This window comes from Athene cunicularia, assembly GCF_003259725.1.
Source record: "Athene cunicularia isolate RWA chromosome 1 unlocalized genomic scaffold, athCun1 chr1_part1, whole genome shotgun sequence".
In the NCBI taxonomy this organism is placed as follows: Eukaryota; Metazoa; Chordata; class Aves; order Strigiformes; family Strigidae; genus Athene; species Athene cunicularia.
Genome location: NW_020799091.1, coordinates 6009010 through 6034910, shown reverse-complemented (window position 1 = coordinate 6034910; position 25901 = coordinate 6009010). Strand labels below are relative to the sequence as shown.

The 25901-nt window shown below is 37.7% G+C and overlaps 1 protein-coding gene across 18 annotated transcripts in view; it reads right to left on the bottom strand.

Moving 5' to 3' along the window:
• DLG2 (discs large MAGUK scaffold protein 2) overlaps positions 1 to 25901 on the bottom strand; it is a 1035190-nt gene that overhangs the window by 619995 nt on the left and 389294 nt on the right. For 10 of the 18 annotated variants that reach the window (XM_026841744.1, XM_026841762.1, XM_026841771.1 and 7 more), the window contains one exon: positions 12671 to 12751. The exons of the other annotated variants lie outside the window; for them this stretch is intronic. In XM_026841744.1, the coding sequence (XP_026697545.1) occupies positions 12671 to 12751 (81 nt within the window). The remainder of the gene's footprint in view (positions 1 to 12670; positions 12752 to 25901) is intronic. 18 annotated transcript variants of the gene reach the window in all.

Below are 25901 nucleotides of genomic sequence, written 5' to 3'. Positions count from 1 at the left end.
TGGGGGTGGGGAAAGCAGCTGATCAAATTATTCTGAGCAAATAATTTAGCTGGTTATATTACACAACTATAAACCCACTGTTTTTAATAGGTCATATTTCAGCCCTTTCATAAACATCAAATTCAAGAAATTCTGGCATTATTTATGTGACACCTCTTAACTTCCTACAAATGCCTCCAGGACAGTGTAATACGGAGCACTATTTCAAAGCTGCATTTTATTTTAAATATTTGACTCACAAACCAAATGTTAAACGATAGGGTTTCATGCTATTCTTTCATAGAATTAGCTTTAAAAAGTTAGAACTTAATTATTTGAAGCAATCTAAGAATATATTGCAACAGCCTGTTTCCTTACACTGGCACAGCTTGTGCGCTAGTAGCCAGTCCCACTGAAAAGGAAAAAGTTGATGCCAAGGGCATGAGTTCTCATGTGCTCTTAAAAAAACGGAATTAGATGAGTTTTCAGTTCTTTAATCCACTGTTATTGAAGAGTCACAGACAGTTGCTTGGATAATTAATTCTTTGGGTTATTTAACCAGAATATGAGATGCCTGGTCATGTTTATAGTTAGAGGGCAGTCTGTTTTATGAGATCTGAAAATTCATAGAAGAGCAGAAACAGTAAAAATGTCCTGTATATTAATTTTTCTGAAACAGTCCCTTTGCATGAACCTGTTGAGCCTCCACTTATAAAACCTATTTTTTATCTTGAGTCATTCATTATCTTAAAAAACATTAAAAAAAGAATATTGAAAAAGACCAACAAAATTAGTTACATCATAATAAGACAGATCTATATGAAGGACAAATTGCACAACACACATAACTCTAAGGCATAGAGAATTTCTGCTTGCCTGTTAACCTAAAGATTAAGCCAGGATAAAACCCGTGTTTTGCCACAGTTTATGCGGCCTCTTTGTGTCATACCACCCAACTAATTTCTAGGACTCAAACAGCAGTATGTACAATAGCTTGATGTAACTTTAAGTTTTATTTTCACAGTTTAATATTAACTACTTCCGAAATCATGGTTCTCAAATACCACTACAGCTGCACAGATACTGTAAGATTTTATAGACAGCTGCCATGTAAAGTCCTGTTTCTAGATAATATATATTATTGCTTCACTAGATAATATAATACTTGATTTTTCAAACCTGCATCTTATGTGAATTTGCTGGTGTTATCTGCTCTGACACTAACAAAACTCAGGACACCTCTTTCTTTAGAGGGTTTTCCCATGTTAAAGAATAAAAGCTACTCTATGGATTTAGATGTGGTTCAATCTTAGTCTTGCTGAAGATTATTGCTGCATTTTTATGAAATACAGTCAACACAAAACTAAGAAAGCAAGAGAAAAGGAACTTTAGCCAGTTGCCATTGTATATCCTCTACTTGGCAAACAGCAGACACTTATTCCATAGGCAATTTATTAATACTTTTTATTTCTTTCTTTCCCTCCGTTCCAATATGTTTTCCACATTGTTCAGACTCACTCCCCCATCTGGTGCCTCTCTATAGAGCCTTTTCATGTCTGTTTCTGTAATTTGTCATCAATCTCTCCTTGTCTTCTGCCCTGATATACTCATTGTCACTCATTCTCATCATAAGTCATCCTCTTTACCAACAATATACAGGCCTTGGGAAAACATTTAAAAGTGCTATTAGAAAGCTCACCTAAGAAGAGAGGTTTCACTCTTTAAGATCAACTGCTTGTTCAAAAGCTACCTCTCTCCCAGCAGCTAAAGGTGGCAAGTGCTGATATTCATAGAAAAACTTTGGAATTTGCTCAGCAATGACCTAATTTAAACTGCTGAATTACTAGGAAGAAAGGCAGAAAATACTAAACCCTCAAAAGATTTTTAAAAATTCTTGATTCGTAACTCAAGAACTCATCTGGTGGTCTCAAAAGTTATAGGAAGGGTTTTATACTCTGTAAACGTAGGTAAAATTTCTACCTGCTGTTACCAGACTCCAAACATCTCCAAATTACAGTTGTCCTGTTTTTCCATTACACTGGGGAAGAGTCAGTAAGATTCAGCCATTTATTATAGATCTAGCATTTTTCCCCATTACTGATTGAAATGGCCTTGTGAAAGCCCTGCTAATGCATCTGCAGGAGAAATGAAAAGTAGTTGCTGCCAGGAGTATGAACACCTGGAAAATGTGTGGTTAGTACACATTCAGGCTGGTTCACTACCTCTTGGCCTAGGGAGCACAACCTACATCCTTCACAGTGGAAAGAACTATTTTTCCCCATATAGTTGCATTGCAGAGGTAAAAATGGTGTTAATAAATTCTTCAGAATGGTAGGGGAAGTTCTATCCCTTTTTTCCTAAAGCATCTGGTACATTAAGATCATGTGACAATGGCCTTGTGTCCACTTCCAGTAGGTACTTTTGGATGCCTTATGTAAGTGAACACCTACTCTTTTTGCATGTGTTACAAGGGCTCAGAGATTTCCCCCAAAGCAGAGCAAAACTGGATCTTATGCAAGTTCAGTTTCCCACCAGGTTCCCAGGAATGGCACCTGGAATATGACAGCAAAACATCCCACGAAGCTACTAACTTGTCATCTTTCTTTGGAGTAATAATTAATTAAAAATTATCCATAATTGTTGTTTTCTTAATATGTTTTTCTACCTCTTCTTCTCTACTTCATCTTTTTTCATGTATTTTTCCCTCTACTTAATTTGTAAACTATCTTGGGAGAAGGCCTGCCTTTTCATTCTGTGCTCCTGTGATGCTATTGCCTTACTCTCCAGTTCCCAGTTTTCACAACAGCGATAAAGAAAGCAGGGAAAGAAAATCTCTGAAAGAAGGAGTTGAGTTTGCACGCTTTGTTACCACTGATTAATGAATAGCTCCTCGAAAAATAGATTATTTTTTCTTTACAAGTTCTGGCTTAGATTTTAAGATTTCTGAGTCAGAGAGGGACCTGGGGGGTGATTGACAGCCGGCTGAACAGGAGCCAGCAGTGTGCCCAGGGGGCCAAGAAGGCCAATGGCATCCTGGCTTGTGTCAGCACTAGCGTGGCCAGCAGGGACAGGGAAGGGATCTGACCCCTGTACTCGGCACTGGTGAGGCCGCCCCTCGATTCCTGGGTTCAGTTTTGGGTCCCTCACTACAAAAAGGCCATTGAATGACTCGAGCGTGTCCAGAGAAGGGCAACGGAGCTGGTGCAGGGTCTGGAGCACAGGTCTGCTGGGGAGCGGCTGAGGGAACTGGGGGGGTTTAGTCTGGAGAAGAGGAGGCTGAGGGGAGACCTCATCGCCCTCTACAGCTCCCTGAAAGGAGGGTGCAGAGAGCTGGGGATGAGTCTCATGAACCAAGTAACAAGCAATAGGGCAAGAGGTAATGGCCTCAAGTTGCACAGGGAAGGTTTAGACTGGATATTAGGAAGCATTTCTTTCTAGCAGGGGTTGTTGGGCGTTGGGCTGCCCAGGGAGGTGGTGGAGTCCCCATCCCTGGAGGGGTTGAAGAGTTGGGTCGACATAGCGCTGAGGGATCTGGTGGAGTTGGGAACTGTCAGTGTGAGGTTAATGGTTGGGCTAGATGATCTTCAAGGTCTTTTCCAACCAACGTAGATGATTCTGTAATTCTGATTCTGTGAGTGTAACACATTTATTATTTCTCTTACAAATCTGTACATACACCAGAATAAAGCAGGTCAGCACTGTAGGAGTGAAAATGAAACAGGAAAGGAAAAGATGAACTAAACATTGACAAAGGTGTGGCTAGGAAACAGGGGTTGAAATTTTGTAATTTGGATGCCTCCAATGTTTAGTTCTGTAATTTCACTCTCCAAAATCAATCCCTAATAAATTTCAGTGAAAGTCACAGAATCATAGAATTACAGAATTACAATTTGGGCTGGAAGTGACCTGTGCCATGTAGTCCAACTCCATCTCAAAGTAGAACTAACTTCAAAGTTAAAGTAGGTAGCTCGGGACCTATATTATTTCAGAAATCATTTCAGGCCCTTATTTTTTTAGAAACCTTCAAAGGGAGCTTTGAAAGTTTGGGATCTAGAAGTTCTGTGGAATTTAAATTTAAGAACAATTTAAGGTGAGAAAAGAACAATTCTTTTGACAGAACTTCTAAGCAAAATCGAAGAAACTGGTCACTGGAAATTTATTTCAATGAGCCAAATTGTGTATTTCTAAAGGGACGGAGGCCTTCAAGGTCACTAGAAGGGACAGAAACCTTTGAATATGTGACAGAAATGAAGAATGAGCTATATTTTCTTGCTTCTTTGAGGTTATAAATATGTAACTAGGATAAGTTTTACCTGTCAAAACAAAACTTGCAATTTTCAAATACCTGTGGCCAAAGTGAGCTATAACTGTTCTTAGGTAAGGAGAATACATTACAATTTAATATGCATGTGGGAAGATCTAAGTCAGCTCATTCAATGATAATTAAAACCTGTAGCAGCACTGAAAGCTTAAGTAGTAAAGAAGCTATACATATTCTATCTGTCAACAATATACTCTGCCTTGTAGATAAACCAACCTATAGTAAAAGTATATAATTTTTTTTTAATTCTCTAGGTTTTCTCTGTTTGAATTAGACAATCAAGCAACTTTTTTATTTTTATTAAATAGAGTTGGAACAAAGAGTGTGTTTGGCTCACATTCAGGATGCTGAACATGGAAAGGTATCTTAATTGTCTGTGCTTTATGGAATTCAACTCCTCCTTAATGTCTAAATTTTCTACAGGCTTTAGCTACAGATTAAACTAAAGTCAGTCACTCCTCATTCGTAATGCAATCAGTACCAATGTTTTGGGGGTTTTTTTGTAAGCAAGAACAAGATAAAAGTTCTGCTTTTTTTGTTATTGAGAGTTGGGTGCAAAAGGCACTGCAGAAAAAATCTCCAATGGTAGAAGCTGAGGCCAGACAAGTTAATTAGTTTTTTTTATTTTAACCTGTTTATTTGTTATCTAACATTGTCTACAAATTCCTATATCTCTTTTCAGTACTTCACTGAATAAAGGGTCTGAATAAAAACAAGTTTTTAACTGGAGTCCATCATCAAGAAAAAATGTAAACCAAACATTTTTTTTCCAGAGGCATAGTCACTTGAAGTTATGGAAAGTTCTACATTTCTCTCTTGAACCAAGAAAGAAAAAAGTACAGTTTGATTTTTTTTCATGAAACACAACTCTGTAATGTAAAGATATAATTTTATCATAATCACTTTTACCCTGGGAAATACTTTTTCAATAACATATGAAAAGAATTCCATTTGTTGCTGAAAACCTCCTAGAAACAGTTTATATGATCAACAGGCTTTGGGCTATCTACAGAAAGGGCATATATTACCAATAAAATTAAAGACACTGTTTATATAGGTCATATTTAATGACATTCTTTGTGCTTTTCTGAATTGGTGAAGATTTGCAAGTATGAGGCAAAGAGAAAAATAATTTCAGTCCTTAAATTCGAGATTGAATAAATTACAAAATTAAGTAGGAAAGTTTACCGATGCAGCAGGCATCAATGTAAAGGCACATGGGAGTACAGTTCAAGATATAACAAATTATTTTCTCAGAAAAATTATTCCACTGCAATAACTATTTTACTTTAAGCTACAAGTTGAATATGACTAATTTCTGAATTTATGCCCAGAGCTAAATAATTACATCAATTGTTCCAAATGCTCAGGGATATCCCAACTTTTTAACTTTGAAAAATAACATTTTTAAGTATTTAATAAGGTGGTTGTCTCCAGAAGCAGTCAAAGCACTTATGTTTCTGAAGGAAAATTACCCTTAGCTGCAAAAAGTTTAAAAGATCTTAAAAGGCAGTGAATTCAGACTATGACTTCAGACTTTTGAAGTTGTCTCAGCTCTTTACTGCTGTGTAATTGTGACTTCACTCAATTTAAAGATTGTCCAATAACTTGCAAGATTACAGATTGTTGCTTTTTTGATTCTTTAGCCTCAGAAGCTCTGGGTCAGTCTTTCAGAGTTGGGAAGCACTTGTAGCTCTCATGATAGCTAGCTGCTTATCTAACCTAAGCTGACTTTATACCTAAGTAATCAAGAAATCCTAGATGTTTCAAGTAAGCAGGTTATAATGGAACTAAGTATGCTTTAGCCCCCTCCAGGGTAAATTGATATTAAAAAAATAAATAAAAATAAAAAATATTATGTCGGTCATGAGGGAAAAAGAAATCTCTCAAGGAAGTTAAGAACGGTCTGCTATTATAACTTGACCACATAAGCTTCTCTATGTAGGAATGCAGAGGGTCTATAATTAAAGTCTGGCAACTGTTAAGTTTTACTGGCAAGGGATGAGAAATAAATTTCCTCTTCCTTAAAAAGGGCTGACTGACTTCTTTGCACTAATGTATGACATCTTTCACCCAAGTTACCAAATATACATGTTACTGTTTCCGTGAGGCAGATGATATAGGGACCACAGGACACATGAAGGGACGTGGCATCCTCTGGGAGGAAATACGGAGTATATTCAGCAGTGCGGGGAGGTCAGGGCTTCCTCCAGAAGCCAGGGCTAGCGGACGGTCAGGACCACATATGTGCACTACAGGAGGCTATGGGTATTTAAGCTGACACAAATATACAGCACTTTCGGCTTTGTTTCTCAAGAATGCAGGAAGTGGCTTCAGCAACTGCACAACTACACAGGTACCACGTGGAGAACTCAAAATTTACAAGGATTTGTACAGAAGGGACTCTGAGACTGGAGCCACCATCATCTCAGAAAACATACCTGAGCTACCAGCCTCAATGGTAAATCTTTACCTAGTGTGATTTAAAATAACTGAACTAAACCCCCTTATTTTATAAAGTTTATATAATGGAAATGACAACTGACCCAGCACCACAGAATACAATTATAATTAACAGGAGACTTTTCTGAAAAATGTCTGTAGTGCCTTGGGGAACAATGTAGGTCACAGCATCAATTAAAAGCAGAACAACTTCTTCATTGACTCTGTAACATTTAACCCCAAACTATTTTGTTGCTGTAAATTAAAAAGCCCATGCTGCATTACATCACAGGAGTCAAAAAAATCAAGAAAAACTCATTTCAAGCTCCAGCACTCACTTTATCCCATATAACATGGGCAAGCAACACAGAATACTGATGCTACCACTATTTTCTTCAGCTTTGTTGAGCAAAACTACTATCTGTATATTCAGTTTTCTTTTACATTATCTGGATATTAATATTAGATCTCTGCAGGAAAGTATGTGAGAATTACTTAACTGAGGATTAAAAACAGCAGTTACCTTCGCTGCAGATTGAAGAGGAGATGTAAGATTATTTAAGACTCCAGGGTTCAGTTTTGGTAACTGGAAGCTCTAGTGAGCACTCTTCTATGCAGGAAAGTAAAATACAGAAATAAATCACTTCAGATAAAATGTGTCTGCTGGGGCCACTACAGACAGTTTACCTAATTACTTTTCTAATATTATAAGAAATATGAATGATGACTGTTAATAGAAGCCACACAACAACTTAAAGACTTTCACTTTTAAAAGATTGCCTACAAATAGGTGTCCCTTTTACATGTAAATAAATTCCTGTTTTTTAACAACAAAGACAATTTTCAGTAGCATTAAAGCCAGAAGAAAGATCTTTGGTAATAAAGCCTCTCAAATGTTGTCTACCTCTGCAAGTATTTGTTCATCTAGAAACAGCGGTCAAAATTAGACTTCCTGATACTCATGCAATATTTTCAGCAACAAAAATTCTTCACAGAGAAATGAGTGAGTTCATAATTATATAGGGTTATATAGGCGAAAGCAAAGACTAATTTCTGAAAACTTAGCAGGGGAAAAAGCTAAATAGCTATGTTAATAAATATGTCCATGAGTACACAAATAAAGTGGATCTGTACATCAGAGAAATTCCACTTTAATACAATCAGGTTTTGAGACTCAAACTCTGCCTTTGTTCTCTACTTGCCTTTTTCACATTACAATAAGGAGTACAGGATCTCAGTTCCCTTTTCTCTGTTGAAAAGTTAAGATTACGCGAAGACAGTTAACTTCTGATTAGCCCCATATCTATTGTTATAACATCTCAGTGTCAGTGATAAGGACAGGAATCCTAGTGTTGAAGGCTTTCAGCAAATCCAGAATGTAAAAACGGAGTGGCCAAGCTTCAGAGAGTTTCCAGTCTGAGTGTAAAGCAAGAGACAACAGACATAAACCACTGCTCAACAGTTCTCATCAGGAACTGACCAAAGTAATAGACACGTAGCTACCCAGCCATTAAATTTTTTTTAGACATAGACAAAGACAGACTTTGCTAGTGAACTGAACAAAATTTATAAATTTTATTTTTTTTTTAAGACTTCACAATTGAACAAAGGACCCTTCTATCCTTGCTTAATTGGACAGGACAGTCACTTTCTCCCAGTGAAAGATAAGTAGGTGAGTAGGATGGGAATGAGTGAAGGTAGTTCATTTTACTTGTAAGTCAAAGCACGGAGATAGAAAAGAAATGCTTGAATGGGGTGTAGTAGGGGGACCAAAAAAGAGCTAGTTTTAATAATATTTTCTCTAGAAGATGATCACTCCATCTACAGACTTGTAGACTAGTGAGTCTCAGTTTCTTCGTATCACTAAATGTTCTAGAACATTACTGTATGAGAACATATCATTCACCACTCAGAATACATGTAATGGTTGTACAATAAAGAATTAGTTATATTTAAAGCAGATAAAAGAAGTCCTCTTCAGGCAGTATGATGCCTCTCAAAGCACTTTTCAAAAGAAAGGAAAATGTTATCTCTCTTTTTACAGGTAAGAAAACAGAGGCAAAGTGAATGAAGCAAACTGCCCAAGATGACTCAAAAGACTAGTTGCAAAGCCAGGACTGAAACAACATATCTTAAGTCTAGAATCTCATTTTAAAGACCATCTGATCTTCAACCAGTTATACAAAATATCACTGATATGTAGATGGCAGCCACACAGCACTGAGACAACATCAAACCCACTCAACCAAACCTTGCTGGTTTTTATCAGAATTCAGGTAATACAGGTTACAAATCAAATATAGAAAATTAATCCATAAATCAATGATCTTGGATGGATTCAAACTTCATCCTCCACACATGTAGGCCAGGAGATGGCTGTACTGAGCTTTTTATATGATCTGGTGTAATATGGATTTAAAAGGGGGGAAAAAAAAAAAAAAAAAAAAAAAAAAAAAAGATGTATCTTCAACAAAAGCACAACAAAGTGAACTTAATGATCTCATAACATATTGTGACTTTTTTTTCCCTGAGACATTAATAACAAAAATGTGGATGACAAAGAATACAGATGTCACTTATTTTTTGTGAGGAGCCTTTCCAGGTAAGCGGCCAACAGCAACATTTACAAAGGCAGCTGTATGTAGCATGCCTTCAAGCTTCTGCAGAGAGATCGATTGATTCGTGGTTGCATTAAAATGCAAGCTGCAAATCTGAGGCCAAATAAAATGTAAAATGAGGAAAGCCATGCTAGTCTCCATTGATCTATGGGAAGGAAGGAAAAAGGACGTAAATGCTCTCATTAGACCAAGTAATACAGCTCCACGTTTCTTTGTTTGAACTACTGGCTGGGGAGGAAGGTGATAAACTGCATTAGTTATATGACTTGAATCTCCCTCAACTTTATAACCTAATCCCACATTCCTGTGCTGAAGAAGTGTTGCTGTCTCTTGCTGGAGCAAAGTAGAGCCACCTAAAAGATGCAAGGTTTATGGCAGAACGGATCATTCGATCACTGAGGTTAGACTAATGTACTGCAGCGCGTAACACTGACATCGATAACTTCTTAAACAGAAGTGTGCATATCTATTTCAGAAAAGCATCTAATCTAGAAAACATAACGAGATTGAAATCTACCACTTCCCTTGATAGTTTTTCCTATATTCTTACTGCTAAAAACTCCTGCACAGCGTTTGTTTTCTCTCACCCTGGTACATATTTTGCTTTTCCTTTCTACTCTGAAGAATCCTTTTATTTCCAGTCTCCACACAGGAATACGCTGTCATTAAGTCACATCTCTCTCTGGAAGAATTTTTTCTCCACTCTATTCTCTTTTCCCTCTCTTTATATATATTTAATATCTTCTAAAAGTATAGACTTCAAAACTTGACAGTCATTTCCATAACCTCACTGTTGCACAAACTAATGAAACCTCCATATTATTCTTAACTTTGTCCTTTTTTAAAAAAAAAAAAAACAAAAACAAACCCACAACATTTAAAGTTCATAGTACAAGCCCTACTGAGTTATCTTATTTTTCCTCTGGAACATTCTTACTGTCACTTATTTCCACTGTGGGGGTCCCCTCTGTGTATGTTATGGCTGGCATCACTTCCTTCTGGCTGTGCAACACTTCTAGGTAATAATAATTTTGTTTGTGTGGGCTCTGTTTACCAGGATAGACTACAAGTGAATTGCTCTGACTAATGTGTTTTCTTTTTTTTTTTGTACTTTTTCAATCTTTGGATCATCTATCTGCAAATTTAACCCTCCAGAAATTCATTCTGCCTTCCAAATGATTTGTGAAAATATTGAAATATGTTGTTCACATCCAGTTCTAAACTGTGGAAACCTAACCCTCAAAATTTCTGTGTAAGGGTCATTTATTACTGTCTAGTCCTTTGAGATGTCAGTCCTTAAGGAATATTATTTTGATAAAGTATACTGTTATTTATTTATACCAGATACAATGTCAAATTAAATCAAATGCCTTACAAAAGCCTAAACAACACCTAGGACCATCCATTAAGCAAATTTGCATTCTGAAATGAAGTTTAGTTAACATAATTGCTTTGTTTTAAAACTATGCTGACTACCATTAATATATTCCTACTATTAATTTATTCTTAGATAAATCCTCATTAATCGTTCCAATAGTTTTTTTCCAGGGCTGACAGCATTATTTGAAAATAAAAGGTAAGAATAATAGCATGATACTCACACTCCATCTCTTTAGAATATAAACAATATTTCAATAAATCCTCCTTTTTTAGGGCTCTTAGGTGAGAGTTATCAAGCAATGAACCTTCTGCTTTACTTATTTTATCACTGGCAGATGTTGTTTAACATGCTTGTAAAGATTCAGTGCTGTTTGCATAGTAGGGACACTGGATCTCCTACCACCATATGGGCTTGTTAAAGAGCAAACAGCATTTCCCTCCTACTGTGTGCCACTCAGTATTGAAGAGGTATCAGAGTTTCTGTTCATCTTTGCATGAATAAACGACATGATTAATTAAACAGTGATTGACTAGCTTCACCACTTCTTTTTGGTGTTCCAAAAAAGCAGCAAATATTAGTTATGTGCATCCAAAATAAAATAAGAAATAAGCTTCATTAAACCTTTCACAGAATCTTAGGAGGCAGAAATTGAGTGTCCAGATATATACCGTAAAGGGTCCTATCCATTATATTTGCCGCTGAATTCATCCTGGGTTGCCACTTTAAGTACCACATACTTCAGGCCCTTACCTTTAGGAAAATTACCTAGACATCCTAAGCCATCACAAATTGATGTCCAGCTGGCAGAGAGCTGTGCAAGGGTCACTAAGAATTGTCATCTGCCCTATTTATCCCAGTGTCTTGTTAACTCCGAAATCAAAGGATAGCAATTTGGACATCAACAATATATCATTTCAGACTACTTTGACCAGAAATATCCCATTAGTGTGCATTATCCTGATATCTTAAACTGCCTTCTCTTCCTCCTGAGATTGCAAAGGACCCAGCTGGCAAACAACCAAAATATCAAGTTTCTCACACGTCTATTATCATAATGGCAGGAGGTCATACACTGAAAACTGAGAACACAAACGCAACATAAACTAAACTGAATATTTTGATAACAGAAATTTATGGAGGTTAGTATCCTGGTGCAATAGCATCACAGGCATGTTTGTTTGATTTGGAGGGGTTTTTTGTACTACTGCTTTCAATGAAAACTCCTTTATCAAAAACTCTGATAAAAAGAACCAAAAATCTTTAACAAAGCTCTTGTCTTGTGTTTCAGGCTCTTCAGGTCCATGATAGCAGCACTATTCAACATAAACATACTCAGTCTTCCTGTCCTATATCCCATGTTGGTCCTGCTTGTTATACCTTAGAGACTGATTGTATCTCTGCAAGGCCAACAGACAGTAAATAGAAATTTTTTATTTGTCTTAGAAAAAAGTTAAAAGTGAAATTTTCATGACCACATGATATCTAAAGTCTAGACATTTACATCTAAGTTATTTGATTGCAAAGAGTGTCTAGACAATGGAGAGAGACAATCATTTTCAGGGCATGACCCACCTCCATCTAAAGGACACATCCAAAACAGGTGAGAAGAACCGCATTCAGGAAAAGTCTCTCCATTGGCTACCATGAAGTATCGTCGACTTCCTCAAATATCAACAGTCAGGTGAGGACAAAATTGTTTTCTTGATAGGCCAAATTGTTTGATCAGTACGTAGCTGAAGTATCTTACATGCCACAGCATCTTGGCAATAATTGAAGGATTCACACAAATATTTTTTTTTTTAGTTGAAACAGGTGCTTTTGGGTCTAGGGGAACATTGGTGAGAAAAAATTTGCAATACTATGAAGCAGCAATCCAGAAACTGTTTCCTTTCCTCACTTACTTCTCACAGCCAAATTCACTACTCTCACCTGTGTATTAGTCCATTCCATTTCAGGAAAAGGTCCCAGCTGAAGGCCTCTACCTGTGGGATTTTCTTCCTCTTGGCCTTTCTGGAAGTACATAGAGACATCTACTCAGGACACGTTCCAAACTCAGATTTTTCATCGTGTTTGCATACGGTACTTAGTTGTGTGGTTTTGCTTCCCAGGTTCTTTTTTGGGGGGGCTGGGGGCTTACTTTTGCTATAAATGCTTTGGGAAATAATCTGACATGGCACCTATTCCCTTCAAACTGTAAACTGGTGTTAACACATGCTGCATTGCCCAGACACTTTTTAACAAAAATGAAATGGCATTATATTATATAATATTCAAAATGTGAGTGCATATTATTGATTATAAATATCTCTGGAATACCTATTTATTCTTCAAGGGAGAACAAGCAAGGGATATATTTTTTTACAGGAATTAACAATGTACTACTGTATTTCAGTTTATTTTTAGTATGCAACATCTATCAATCTCAAGTAATTATTAGCAAATCAAGTAAAAAGGGTATAAGGAATAAATAAACATTCTCTTGACAGTCCACCTCTTTCTAGCTAAAATTAGAAATAACCCCATTGCTTCTAAATTTTAAACCCACTCTAATTATCACTATGCATTTGTGAAGTTTTAACAGTAGGAGACTATACATTTGCTTTTAATGACCGTCAGGCTTAATTTTTTGTGAAATGGAAAATCTGCAATGAATTCAGGCTCCCACCTAGGCATGAGTCAATGCTGTTGTAGAAAACACGAGTTCTTAACAAACAACAACAATCTGGAAGAGCTCTGTCAGTAAAAGGGAGACTAACGTTTCAAGGATCACAGCTTTTGTTGAGAGCAAAACTACCATGTCTGTAGCTATGCATCCAATAATTTGTTTTTTTGGGGTTTTTTTGTTTGTTTGTTTTGGTGTTTTTTTTGTTGTTGTTTTTGGTTTTGGTTTTTTGTTTTTTTTTTTTCAGAATGTTTAATGCCTAAGGTACTGAAAAGCATTTTTACAAAGGTCATTTTCACTACGACGCATATGTAGTGCTGACCACCTTGCAGTATATTACTTCGGAGACTTTTTTTTTCTGTATTACTAAAGAATACAATTTTTTTAAAAACAAAAAGGATAAAAAAGTAACACTTTTTCACTCTCCTCTGCAAGATGAAGTCTTTTTTTAACAGCAAATATAAAACCACTGGGTCAACAAGTCATTCAGGGAAGTCTTGAAACATTGTTGGTATAAAGAATGGCTACTAGTTGTCAAAAAACTCAAGGTATAACAGGTTTTAATGTTAAGTATAGTCTAAGGAAAAAAAACCCTTCTAGCTCCTCTTAAAAGGATCACTGCTGTCATACAACTATTCTTAAGAACTGAGGCTTATATTGGTGCTGTCAAACTTCAGGCATTTAGATGTGTCAGCTAGGAGCAGAGTCCTTTGAGACATGGGAAACTCCTGAGAATGGCTCATGGCTTAAATGCACTGAGTTACTCTTTGGAGGATGCATTCCCACCTAGTGAAGTGGGATGAACTGAGGTCTAAATATTCGATCGAGCTCATATGGACAGGATTTTTGACATGACAAAATCTAAAATAGCTTCTTTTAGAGCACAAGGAGTGGCCATGGATGCCCATACATCAAGATCAAGCCTTCCAGGAGCAACTGGGAGGTATTTAAAGGACAAGTCCACCGAGGATGATGCATTTTGACCACAGCGAGCTTCTGTGTTTATGTAATTTAGTTTGTGGATTTGGTTCTGGAGGCTTTTGAAAAGGAATGTGTGGCTCATAAACAGAAGAAACGCTCACAGAGGAGCAAGCACTGCTCTGATGGAAGAAACACCAAGTGAGTAAGGAACAGAATGACCGTTGTGTATAAGGACATGGGTTATAACTATTGTGCTGTAACCATTGATGATGAGACACTGGCAGAACTGTACCATTTTGGGTGTACTATGTTTTAAGATAGGTACTGAAAAAGGCAAAGAAAATCTGCAGAAGAAGAAGAGTGATGAGGGATTCAGAAATCACAACCTAGGAAATACCAAACCCAGGATATTACATGGGAATAGCAATCAGTTGTCTCCACTGAGGACAGAATCTAGAGAAATCATCCTAAATTTGCTGCTGTGAAAAAAGCCTCTAGCTGCCTCATCCTCAGCCTCTTCAGTGCTGAGACACTGACACAAATCCTTTCCAGCCCTACATGCTACCATTCCATAGCTTTCATCCATGAGAAGCTTACTCCCTGGTAATTTCAACAATTTTAATTGGGAACCAAATGATTAATAGTAAGCTAACAGCAAAAGGCACATTCCTCTCTGCTAGTTTTTTTTCTTTAAATATATATATATACGCTTGCTTTCAAAGTAAGACCGTATGAACGGCACTAAATGCTCTAAACAATGTAGGAATGTAATCCTCTTTGTAGAACTAGGCTTTTGAATAAACTCTACTCAAGTGCCCATGAGGTAGCATTCATAAACAGCATTCTTCACAGGCATCATATTGTACATTACAAATGTGACAGCCCGAAAGGTATGATTCAGTTTGCCAAATAGGGAATGTCTTGTGTCATTAAATGCACTAAGGTATCACTTTGTCTTCAGCTGCTACTTCAGAAGTGTATGGATTTCCCTCTGTCATTTCTAACAGTCATCATCTAGTGCACATCTCAGCCCTTGCAGGACATCTAAAATAGCACTAGATGCCTATCCTAGACAGCTGAATCTCACCTTAAAGTCTTTTTCTTTTGTAAGGAGCTCCTCTATTTTCTAACAGACATTGTCATCAATACTAGTTATTATTCAGTATAAATATACAGTTTAAATATAAGATTTTGGGAGTTATTGCATAGAAAATTGGAATATCCTGCTATTTTATTAAAAAAGAAAAATAAGTTTCAAGATACTTTAAATGTTATGAACTACCATGACATTTACGATCCCTTGGGAGAGCTTTTAAAAATCCAGTTAAAGTTTTACACAAGACCTCGAGACAAACAAGTTTCAGTGTCTAAGTGTTCCACTTCAGAAGAGTTTAAATATACCTAGAGTCTGGAAAGACTTGTTAATCTATGAATTAGGAAGGATCAATTTAGTGCCATGGGAAAAAAAAAAAAAAAAAAGAAAAAAAAAAAAAAAGAAGCCCATATTAAATACTGGGAAGTCCCTTGGTCCAACAAAAATTACTTCATACAAGAAAATCATACAGTATCATACACACACAAAGAAAACTGAGGAAAATCGTTTTGTGTTTAAAAAAAAAAATCTTCGTAAGGTGAAGATCCCATTAAAATCTCAAGGAACTACAAAATTCTTGTTAATCTTAGGTAGAGGGCATTGAAGTACTGCTATGCCAAGTAACGGTAATAAAACATGAACATGGGGAGAAAAGAAGTGTAGAGAAAATTGTGATAGTGTTTTTAAATAAAGCAATGAAAAACTGTTGCACTTCCAGGAACTTCAATATACTGAATAGTATCTGTGATCACAGTGCTAAGTTCAAGTCTGTTCCTTATGCCAATGATGTAATTACTAGATGAATTCTGCAGAATTTACACATATGCAATTACTAGTGACTAAAATCGGCATTTAGTACGATGTGATGAAATTCTGTGGCAAAAAAAAATATTGTTTTTAAACTTTAAATTTCAATTATTTCAGACAATGAAAGGGAAGGCAAGTTTCAATGAAAAGCTCAAAAATATATAGGAGGCTACAATTTCCTTTTAAAATTTGAGCCATTCTTACCAACTTACAACAGAATAATAAACAGTTGATAGCACATTAGCGATAAGTCCAAAAATACTTTTAAAACAGGCTTGTGAATGAAATGAAAATTCGGGAGCAGCAGATGGGTTTAACTGCTGTTAAATGTGGAGTGGCTTCCAAGAACATGCTGTATGTAATAATAAATAGCCAGAGACATAAAGTTTCCCCAGTAGTTTAAATCCTGAGCATTCAAGCTAATTGAAGGCTTTCAGGCTTTGGCTCACTGCAGCATCCTTACGTTTTACCTTTGTCTGCAGCAGGAGAAATGCTTGTCGTTGACAATGTGTGTCAGCAATGGGTGCAATTAAAGCAGCGCTGAACGCAGTTTCACAAGCAGGCAGGTTTAACATGAGCTTTCTGAAACAAGAATAGTTCTTGGCTGTGCTTGCAGGTTAATCACATTCAGCACCAGCGTATTCATTGTCAGCAGTGGATAATTATGGTAGTGTACACAATGCCTCGGTTGGTGCATATGTTTTACATAATAACCACGTTACGATCGGCCTCCCTTTCTAATTCTTGATCTGGATGTGGGGTTTGGGATGGCGAGCTGCATCTAGAATTTCTGCAGTCAGGATCTGACTGCCTACATGTCTCATTCCCTGTTGATTTGAAGCAAAAGTAAAGTCATGAAGGCCCAGGAAAACAGGCAGCAACTTTTCTGTTTGTGCTTAAAACAGTTCTGGCTTCATCTCCTAATCCACCAAAAAATGGCTTTGTCAAGTGGCAGCTATAACTAAATTAAAGCTTCTACACTTGTTATCGTGTATCATTATATTTGACTGACACAAATATTTGTGACACGGAATAAAACTGGAACTTATAAAGCCATACAGTAATGCACAGGCACAGAAGGGTTCAAAAGAATGAGTGCAACCGACAGAAAAGAAATCTACATTGGGATTTGAGCCCAGGAAAATCACTGCTTTTATCTTCTGTTAAGCCAATTGCTTCTGTAAAAACAAAGGGTTTGTGAGGAAAAGAGCATCGCTTGGTCCAAAGAAGTCTCTGGAGTTCAGTGCAGTCTGATACATGTATCTGCCTGCATAGAAGCATCAAGGATGGTTCTGGTTAGTTAGTATATAATGTCAGTATCTGTTTAATACTATTTTGGATGGGTTGGAGGGAAAGGGAGCAGGGGGGGGAACAAGTGAAAGAAAAGAACGGTGAGGAACCAAGTGAAAGAACTGTATCAGACAAGACCAGAACTGTCAGTCCTTCACATGTGGGTTACCAAGTATATGCTTTTTCTGTTGCTAAACTACTACTTTTCACTGCTACTGACAGTTTATTCTAAACTGTCAACCCATAAAACACCTCTTTTTCCAATTAACTAACTCCATAAAAACAAATATTAATATAACTATTGCAAAACCACATCTCTCTAACCCTAGTATTATGCTCCATTCATAAAATGGATAAAATTAATTCAGCTGATTGATGCTCCTGTGGCATTCAGTTTATCACTTGCTGCCCAGGGGTCTTCTAAGAGATCTTTATCATCCTTTGTCTGTTACTTACTTCAGGGTTTAGAAACAAGATATTATTCTACTGTTTGGGAAACTCAGCCATTAAAACAACAGTCCCCAAAGCATGCCTTTCATTCCCATCCCAAAAACCATGCTTAAAAAGCACCAGCTGTATAAGCTAACATACTTTTGCTCAATCTAATAAGTAACCTTACCAGAGGAGTATAATTAGTTTGGAGACTTCCAGAGCTGTTGCTTCTGTCCAGCTTATCTCAATTGAAATAGTCTTACTAGTGCTGTCAAGTGGATATAACCCCACCTGGTTTGGTTGCTCCCTGTTCAAGCCATTGCCTGTGCTGGTTAGTTCAACCTGCAGCAATACTGTAACACCACTACTCCTGGAAATGGCTGTATCACCAAAAAAAAAGGGGCTGAGTAACAGGCTCTAGCCTGGACCATCACCATCCTCACTGTTAGATGTTACTTGAAGCCCTGGCTGGTTTGGGTCACTCCAGCTGGCTCCTTCCAGGCCAAAACTGCTCTTGAAGGGGCCAGACTTAAGCAGTGTGGATATGAGCCAGGTTGTGCAAACAGACCTTCATTTGAGCGGTGTAGAGACAGACACTTTCTACTCTCAGAGGTGCACAATACCGATACCTGAAGTATGACTATCCAAGACTTCAAATGGTATCAATTATTTTGCCATGTCTTTTCCCATTTGCAAGCCTCCAGTGACTTCAGGGGTGATTTCTAGCAATGCAAATATACCTGGTTTTAGGTTTCTATTAGAGTTATCAGTGATGACAACCTCAGTGGAGCCAATCTGGAATCTGAAATTGCTGAATATGGATCACAGTTTGACTGATTTTGCTATAGTGGTTTTGAGGGTATTTTCACATTATTTTCACCAGCCATTTAGACAGGGAATCATGGGGATAAGAGATTACATGGTTAAACCGTTACTGAAAAGTACTTAAACACATGCTCAGTAAACTGTGGTCTGTTCTCACTCAGCCAGGTGTACTAGCTACAGCAAAAAAGGATTTGATATGCATGAGCTCCTCTTTCACAGGAGTGTTGTCTGATAAAGTAAGGCTAATCGTCAAGTACAAATACATAGGATTTCCCACCCCCACAATATAAAGAAATAAAGGCCTTTTTTTTTTTTTTTTTTTTTTCCCAAGGAGCCATTTTATTCTGATAACTGACATGAGCCTCTTTTGTATCATATAGGCTTGTGTATCCTGCAAGAGTTCAGGTCAGCACTACTGCTCTTCAGCTGAAGCCAATTCAATATATTTCTCACATTGTCTTGTAGATTGTTCACTCCAAATGACCTTCCTTTTAATATATTTATTCTGTAACATTTTGGAGATCCTCTCTCTAATGCCCAATGTCTATCTGTGACAAGGCATTCTTCCCAAAATTGGTAATAAGGGTTAAATACATGCCACTGGCAAATGTAGTAATTTTCCAGTGTCTTACCTTGAATCTGCTCTGGCAGCTTCTGTGAACACCTCCTCTGAGACCAGACTGGTTATTAAATTCCAGTTATTAGGAAACAAATTTAGGCTCAGGACTACTGAACCTTTGTCAAATGCATGAGAGACTTTTTCTACAACCAGTATCTCTCTTACAGGTTTATATTCAGTTAATGAATCATACATTTTAACATACGCCAAAAAAAAATGTTCTTTATCTGTGAAAAAATTGGTATTTCCCAAGCCATTTAGGCAGTTGGTTCGTGGTCATTATTAGATTAGATGATTTCCCAGTAACAGGGGCATGAGATCTTTGCACTGGACAATCTAAATTCTTCTGTATTACAGCAAACTGTTTGGTCTTTATCACCTCTCATGCCAAAGTTATTTCCAGGCTTCACAGAGTGGGATAAGAGGATTGAAAGAAACAGTATTTCACTTATGAAGGTCATAAATGAAATAAGATCCTCTAATTCTCCCAGCTTCCCAAACTCTATAGTAAGATTAAAACATTAATGTCCCTGTGTTGCTCTCCCCTCAAAGAAGCCATGTGTGTTGAGCATATGAGTGTCAACATGGATCAATATTATCATCTACCAGTACCCCTAAAAAGCAAATATAACATAAACCAGATTTTAGTTCAGCTTTGACCCAGCAGCCCACTTTTACTTCCAGAGAGCTTCTGCTCATGGCTTTCTAACCTTTCTAGGTCCTACTGTTTGTGAGGGTATCACAGATGTGCTTCCCAGGGAAACGTTTACATTGTTCAGCACAACTCCAATGGCAATAAAAGGAAAAAGCCTCTTCCAGGGATGGAAAAAGCATAAATGTACTGTTTTTCTAAGGTATCTGATGATGCATCAAGCTAATAAAAATATCTGGTATAAATTTTGACGAAAACATCATTCCCAGAGCTAATAACATTACTCTGCCGATCCTTGGGGTAAGGGATATTTACCCAAATGTGTGAATTGAAGATTAGTTGGTCTCCACTGTGCCTTCTGATGCTGTTGGAGACCGTAACCATGCTCATCAGCTGAGATGAGGGTGTTTATGCCATTTGAGTACTGGAGAGACCTGCTTGGCCTTCAGCTGTCACTGGAGAAAGGCTTGGGTTTCCCATAGGTGTGGTGACATATCTATCATAAACACATTGGGGGATGTCTCTGATACTCTATGGCATTTTAAATGCTGCTAAATATCTGTGTTTTGGCAGGTTTATTACTCCTGGAGAATACTTGTCCAACCTCCACTACGTTCCCTTCACTCTTAGGAATGCAGCTTCCTGATGAGGAAATGGAGCTCTCATATTTTCAGCTAGTAAAGGAAGTATGTTTTACTCAGTATCATTCTAAGACAAGTGTCTTCCAATGTACTGAGCATCCATCCAGTTAGTACAATACTTTTTTCATGTGGGGTCTCCAAAGTAAGCTCTGGTTTTCAGAGAGCTCTCTCCCTGTTTAGCTTTTGCACACTGATGTGACTACGCTTCTCTAATGGCAATAGGTGCAGCATTTAACTCCTTTACCATCAGTAGTAAATTTATTGTCTGGTATTCAAGCCTATACTTTTCTAACAATGAAAACTGTTTCTGGCAACATAATGGGGTGTGTGCCATGTCCAACTTCACCAATGTCACATTTACTTCCAGTTCAATAGTGGTTTTATCTGCTAATGAACTGCTGCTCGTTGCTCCCATGAGGATTCATCTGAACAAAACACTTCGTTGGCTCTTGCCAACTTTTGCAAAGCAATATAATCCATCCTCCTTCTCACATCTTTCCTTTTGTGACACCCAGTGGGTTGGCTTCTGTTAACTAACTCTGCTTCTGGAACTCTGCATGCTTCTTGCTGCAGAGTTGTGATGCCATGCACTTACCTCTTCTACAGTGTTGAGGTTCTCAATCAGAGTATAATTGTCCACCCACTACCTTCAGTCTGGACTTGGTCCCTTCTTTTGTTTGTCAAATTCTTACATTTTTCCTTTTGGAATTCTTAGTGACGTTCCTGAGTTTTGTTTACCTCCCAATCACAAGAGCTGTCTTGGGATGTGACTTGGGCACACTCAATCCCTCTTCCACTATTTTCTGCTACAGGACAGCTAAGCAGGCTGGACAAGCTCTTGGCAGAGCTCCAGCTGAATGACTGGGAGAAAACAAACACAGAGTGTATGCAATACAGAATATAGAGTCACCACGTGTTCATGGCCCACGCCGAGGATCGGCTGTGTGGGGTGCACAGGAGACTACGCTTACGTCTCAATGCACGTGTAACCAATGTGGTCTCTCACTCAATCCCCCAGCAATGCCAAATGGCTCTTTACTCACAGAGTATTTTCAATCTTTTGTATCACTGATTAAACCCACTATTGATATTTCCTGCTTGTGGGGTAGAGAACATTCCTCATCCTTCCTTACTTCAGTTTTATAGACTTTTTGGCTGAGGCAACAAAAACTGTCAAACATATCAAGGATTTCAAAACAGTGATTGTAAGAAAAGAAGCTGCCCTTTGCTGGCATTCACTGCTTGCAATACTAGAGTAGTCTTGCTTTCATTATCCTCCACCTTCCTGGAGAATTTCAGCCCTGGTGAGGCTGGCTTTGAAGTGTTTCACTCTCCTTTGTGTATTTTCTCTATTTTTTTTAACTCATTCTGTGAACTGTGCTCCACATCCCCTTAGTTCTGACAGCACTTGCAAGAGGTCTCCTTTAGATTATGACTGGTTTCAGGTAGCTGAGAATAACCAAAGAAATGTGATGTCACCTCCCAAGACCCACAGACTATATCTGACATGAACACAGAGGCATTCACTGGTTATCTCAGAGAGGACTAATCTAAAAGATGTCTTTCATGAGGCTTGTTGCAAGTATATCCCACCTGATTTTAAAGTTAATTTCAAACCTGTCTTTCTAACAAAATACAAACAAATGAAAAGTAATGATGGTGAAAGACATTTGGGGAGTACATCTATGCTGTATTTTTGAGTGCCTTCAGGGTATAAATATACATTTTAGCTTTTGAGCTATATCCAACTAACTAAAATATACCAATGTAGAAATACGTTGGCAGGAAATCTTTATGCTGTTTAATTTTAGCAGGATGCTAAGTATTAGACACTGACCTCATGACTCAAAGGAGAAAAGTGTATATTTAAAAAAACAGAAATAATTGCTCTACCTCAGTAGATCCAGCTTTCTTAAATTTAAAGGAGAGTCACTGTTTAAAGTCATTCCCAAATTTAATTGTTCTAACATAAAATCCCCCCAATGATAACAGAATAGAATATGCATGAAGTTTCCTTCTTGATATTTCTCAGTTCTCTTTAGATGAATTCTCAGTGAGTTAATACTTATATCTGCATTATATATTCACAGCTGTTAAATACAGACAACTCTTACTTCTGACTTTAGGTTTATATCTTTCGGATTTCAGAAGCCTGCAAATCTTCGTATTATTCTGTGAATCTGTTCAGAATACATTTATACATACATTATGCTTATGTTATGTATATATAATGTTATCTCTTTTGACTTTATACAACAGCTCAGCAAGAATATGGTCATATTCAGTAGATGCAGGATGTGTATTTATTTGTATAGGAAAAATGACACACCTTCAGTTCTTCCTCTAATGCATTAATCCTCTTTCTGAGCCACTACCCTGAAGAATTATGTCACTGAAAATAGAGATACAGGGCAGCTACAGAAAAAAAAAAAAAAAAAAAAAAAAAAAAAAAAAAAAAAAAAAAAAAAGCGCAAGCTGTAGTTTAGAAAAGTACTTTACATAATACTTGTAAAGCTCACTACCATGAACATGCCATTCACTAAATCTCAAGACAGTAATAAACATGAATAGTACCCCTTAATGCCTTCACCATCTAGACACATTTCACAAGAGTATATGTGGGTTTTTTTCACACAACTTTCCCGTATTGACTCTGACTGCACAAAATAGCTCAAATTTCTTACAGCTGTCAATCTCTCCCTATATCAGCACTAAAACACCTCCTGCACCCTGACCATCAGTCCCCTTGCTCCATGAGAGGCTCCATGAACTTAAGTTGTTCATTTATGAGAGTAATGGCTGATGTGTTCATTTCATTAAAAATGAACATGGGCAAGGTGGGGGATGGAGATGAAGGGATGAAGGGAGTGTCTCATGTCAATGCCTGCTAGAAATGCTGTTCCTTCCAGTGATACAGGAGGACTGGAGATGGTTTTGCTACATCACCAGACTGCTGCATCCTCCATAATCCTTGATGGATGGGCAAACGATGCCTAATCCTTTTTTAAAAAAACTTTATGGGTGAAATTAGCTCTGCAGTATTAAGTGTTAGCATCAAAGTGCAATGTATAATCAAAAGTTTGATACTAGTGAGGTCACTGGAAAGATGGATGCCAATTTCATCTTACTGGCTCTTGAGATTCATGACTTCAGGGTGTTAGTCACAATCATAGCTAAATTTGAAAAATGATAAATCAGAATTATGACAAGATATGGATTGTTCAGACATTGTGTTTTAGCATGAATACTTATCAGACTGGACAGAAATTCAAAATCTCCTCTACATTGCAACACTTAGCTAGAGAAAGGGCAAGAATAAATCACTTTTAAAGATGAGATTTTTGGTCTGATTAACACCTTCTTGATAAGCAAGTCCTAAATCACTCTGACCATGATAATGCATGATCCCATTTACATACGTACACATCCACTGCACACAGGGAGACAGAGCTAAGGTTGCCATGGGAACTTTATCTCTAGATTTTTGGTTTTGTATCTTTAAAATAACACAAGTCTAATGTTTCAATAATTTAGTTTTACCTTGTAATTAATTGTGTTCACATTTCCTTTAGGCAAGAACTCATTTTATCTGACGGGTACAGCCCAATGTGATAACTTCATTCAACATCTCCAAAACTTGTTTCCCTAAGCGGGGGGTATTTTAAACTGAAGTGACTGTTCACAAATGACTAAGGTATAGAAATAGCTGCGTCAGTATTAAACCAGGTGGTTCGGCTGCTGATAAAGTAACCTCCATGGCAGCAATCAACTTTGCACAAGCTGTGCAGTTGCACCATAATGTCACGTCCTGCTCAGATGAGGGAGACAAGTGCCAGCTTTTGTCACAGTCAGATGCTGAGGGATGGGAAGAAGCAAACACTTCTGGGACTGATTCCTCCCCTCCACCAGCAGCCATTGCCCCACACCCATTTATTCTACCATGAGGAGCACCAGCAGTCCCCAGCCTTGCTCACCAGGCTTGCCCTCCCCTCTTTCTTGGTTCATCCCTTTTTTTCCTCCTGTGCTCCTCAGCCCACGTCCTAACTTTGACTGAATATTCAGAAACCTTGAGTTAGTTCTGAGTGTAGGAATACACTCAGGATCGTTACTCTAAACTTAGGCTCTGGGTTTTCAGAAGAGGTGACCTACAAACCTCATTGATGTTAACAATTGGAAGTATGCAGCAAATAGCCTTCCTCCACAAGTCTTCCCTCCAGATGAGGGCTTGTGTGTCTTAGAGGTTTCATGAAGATACCAGAAAATAAGAATGGTCATTGGAGTCATCTGTCTTTTCAGTAAAGGGAAATTCAATCTTTTGTGCTATCAATCTCTAGAGCAAGACACACTATTTAAAAAAAGCAGCAGCTTCTCCTGCACATTCGAACATGTTGCTTCCTCTAGAGACTTGGACTTTGCCATCGGTTGTACACAAAACAGATACTCGCACTGTACAAGCATTATTGATCTTCTTGCAGCAACACTGCCACTACTGACCCCGAGAACATTGGCTTCACAGCCTGCAGTTAATATACATGTACAGATACTGCTGTCAGTGCTGCAGACATGGAAAATGTGCTTTCTGAACAGCCATCTGGTGTATTCAAGGGGAAAGGAACTTAGAAAAAAACAAGTCTTTGGCATTGTAATGAAATGAGACCCTACCACATAGGTCTGTACTGAGGAAGGAGTTTAGTTAAAATATTCACTATAAGTCTCCTCCCTAAAAGAATAGCACTTAATACACGTTAAAATATAATTGTATAATTGGAACTCAAGTGTTTGGGTTATGTAAAAGGTGCTGTAGGCGTATCAGCTTAGACAGAGGTAATTAGATCTTGTATATTAACAATTTTCCCTTAAACGGATAATCAGCAATATTTTTAGTAGTGGGGACGCTTATGCCTAGAAACCTGAGGACAAAAAGGTGCTGTTTGGAACTCCTCATTTCGCCCTGTGTTTGCTTCGTTCCCATCTCTGTCACTGACTGGACTGTAAGAATATTTCTGCAGTAGATTGCCTGCTTAATGCAACCCCAGCTGGGTGCCCACACAATGACAACACTGCTACTTCTTTTGGTGAAATCAGCATAAAACTGAATCGCCTGCAAGCATCAATCACGGTGCTGAAAATAGGACTAGATAGTAGCATTAAATAATACAATACGTAGCATGTATATATAGTTACAGGTCATACACTGAAGCCACAGAAGTAGTCTGTG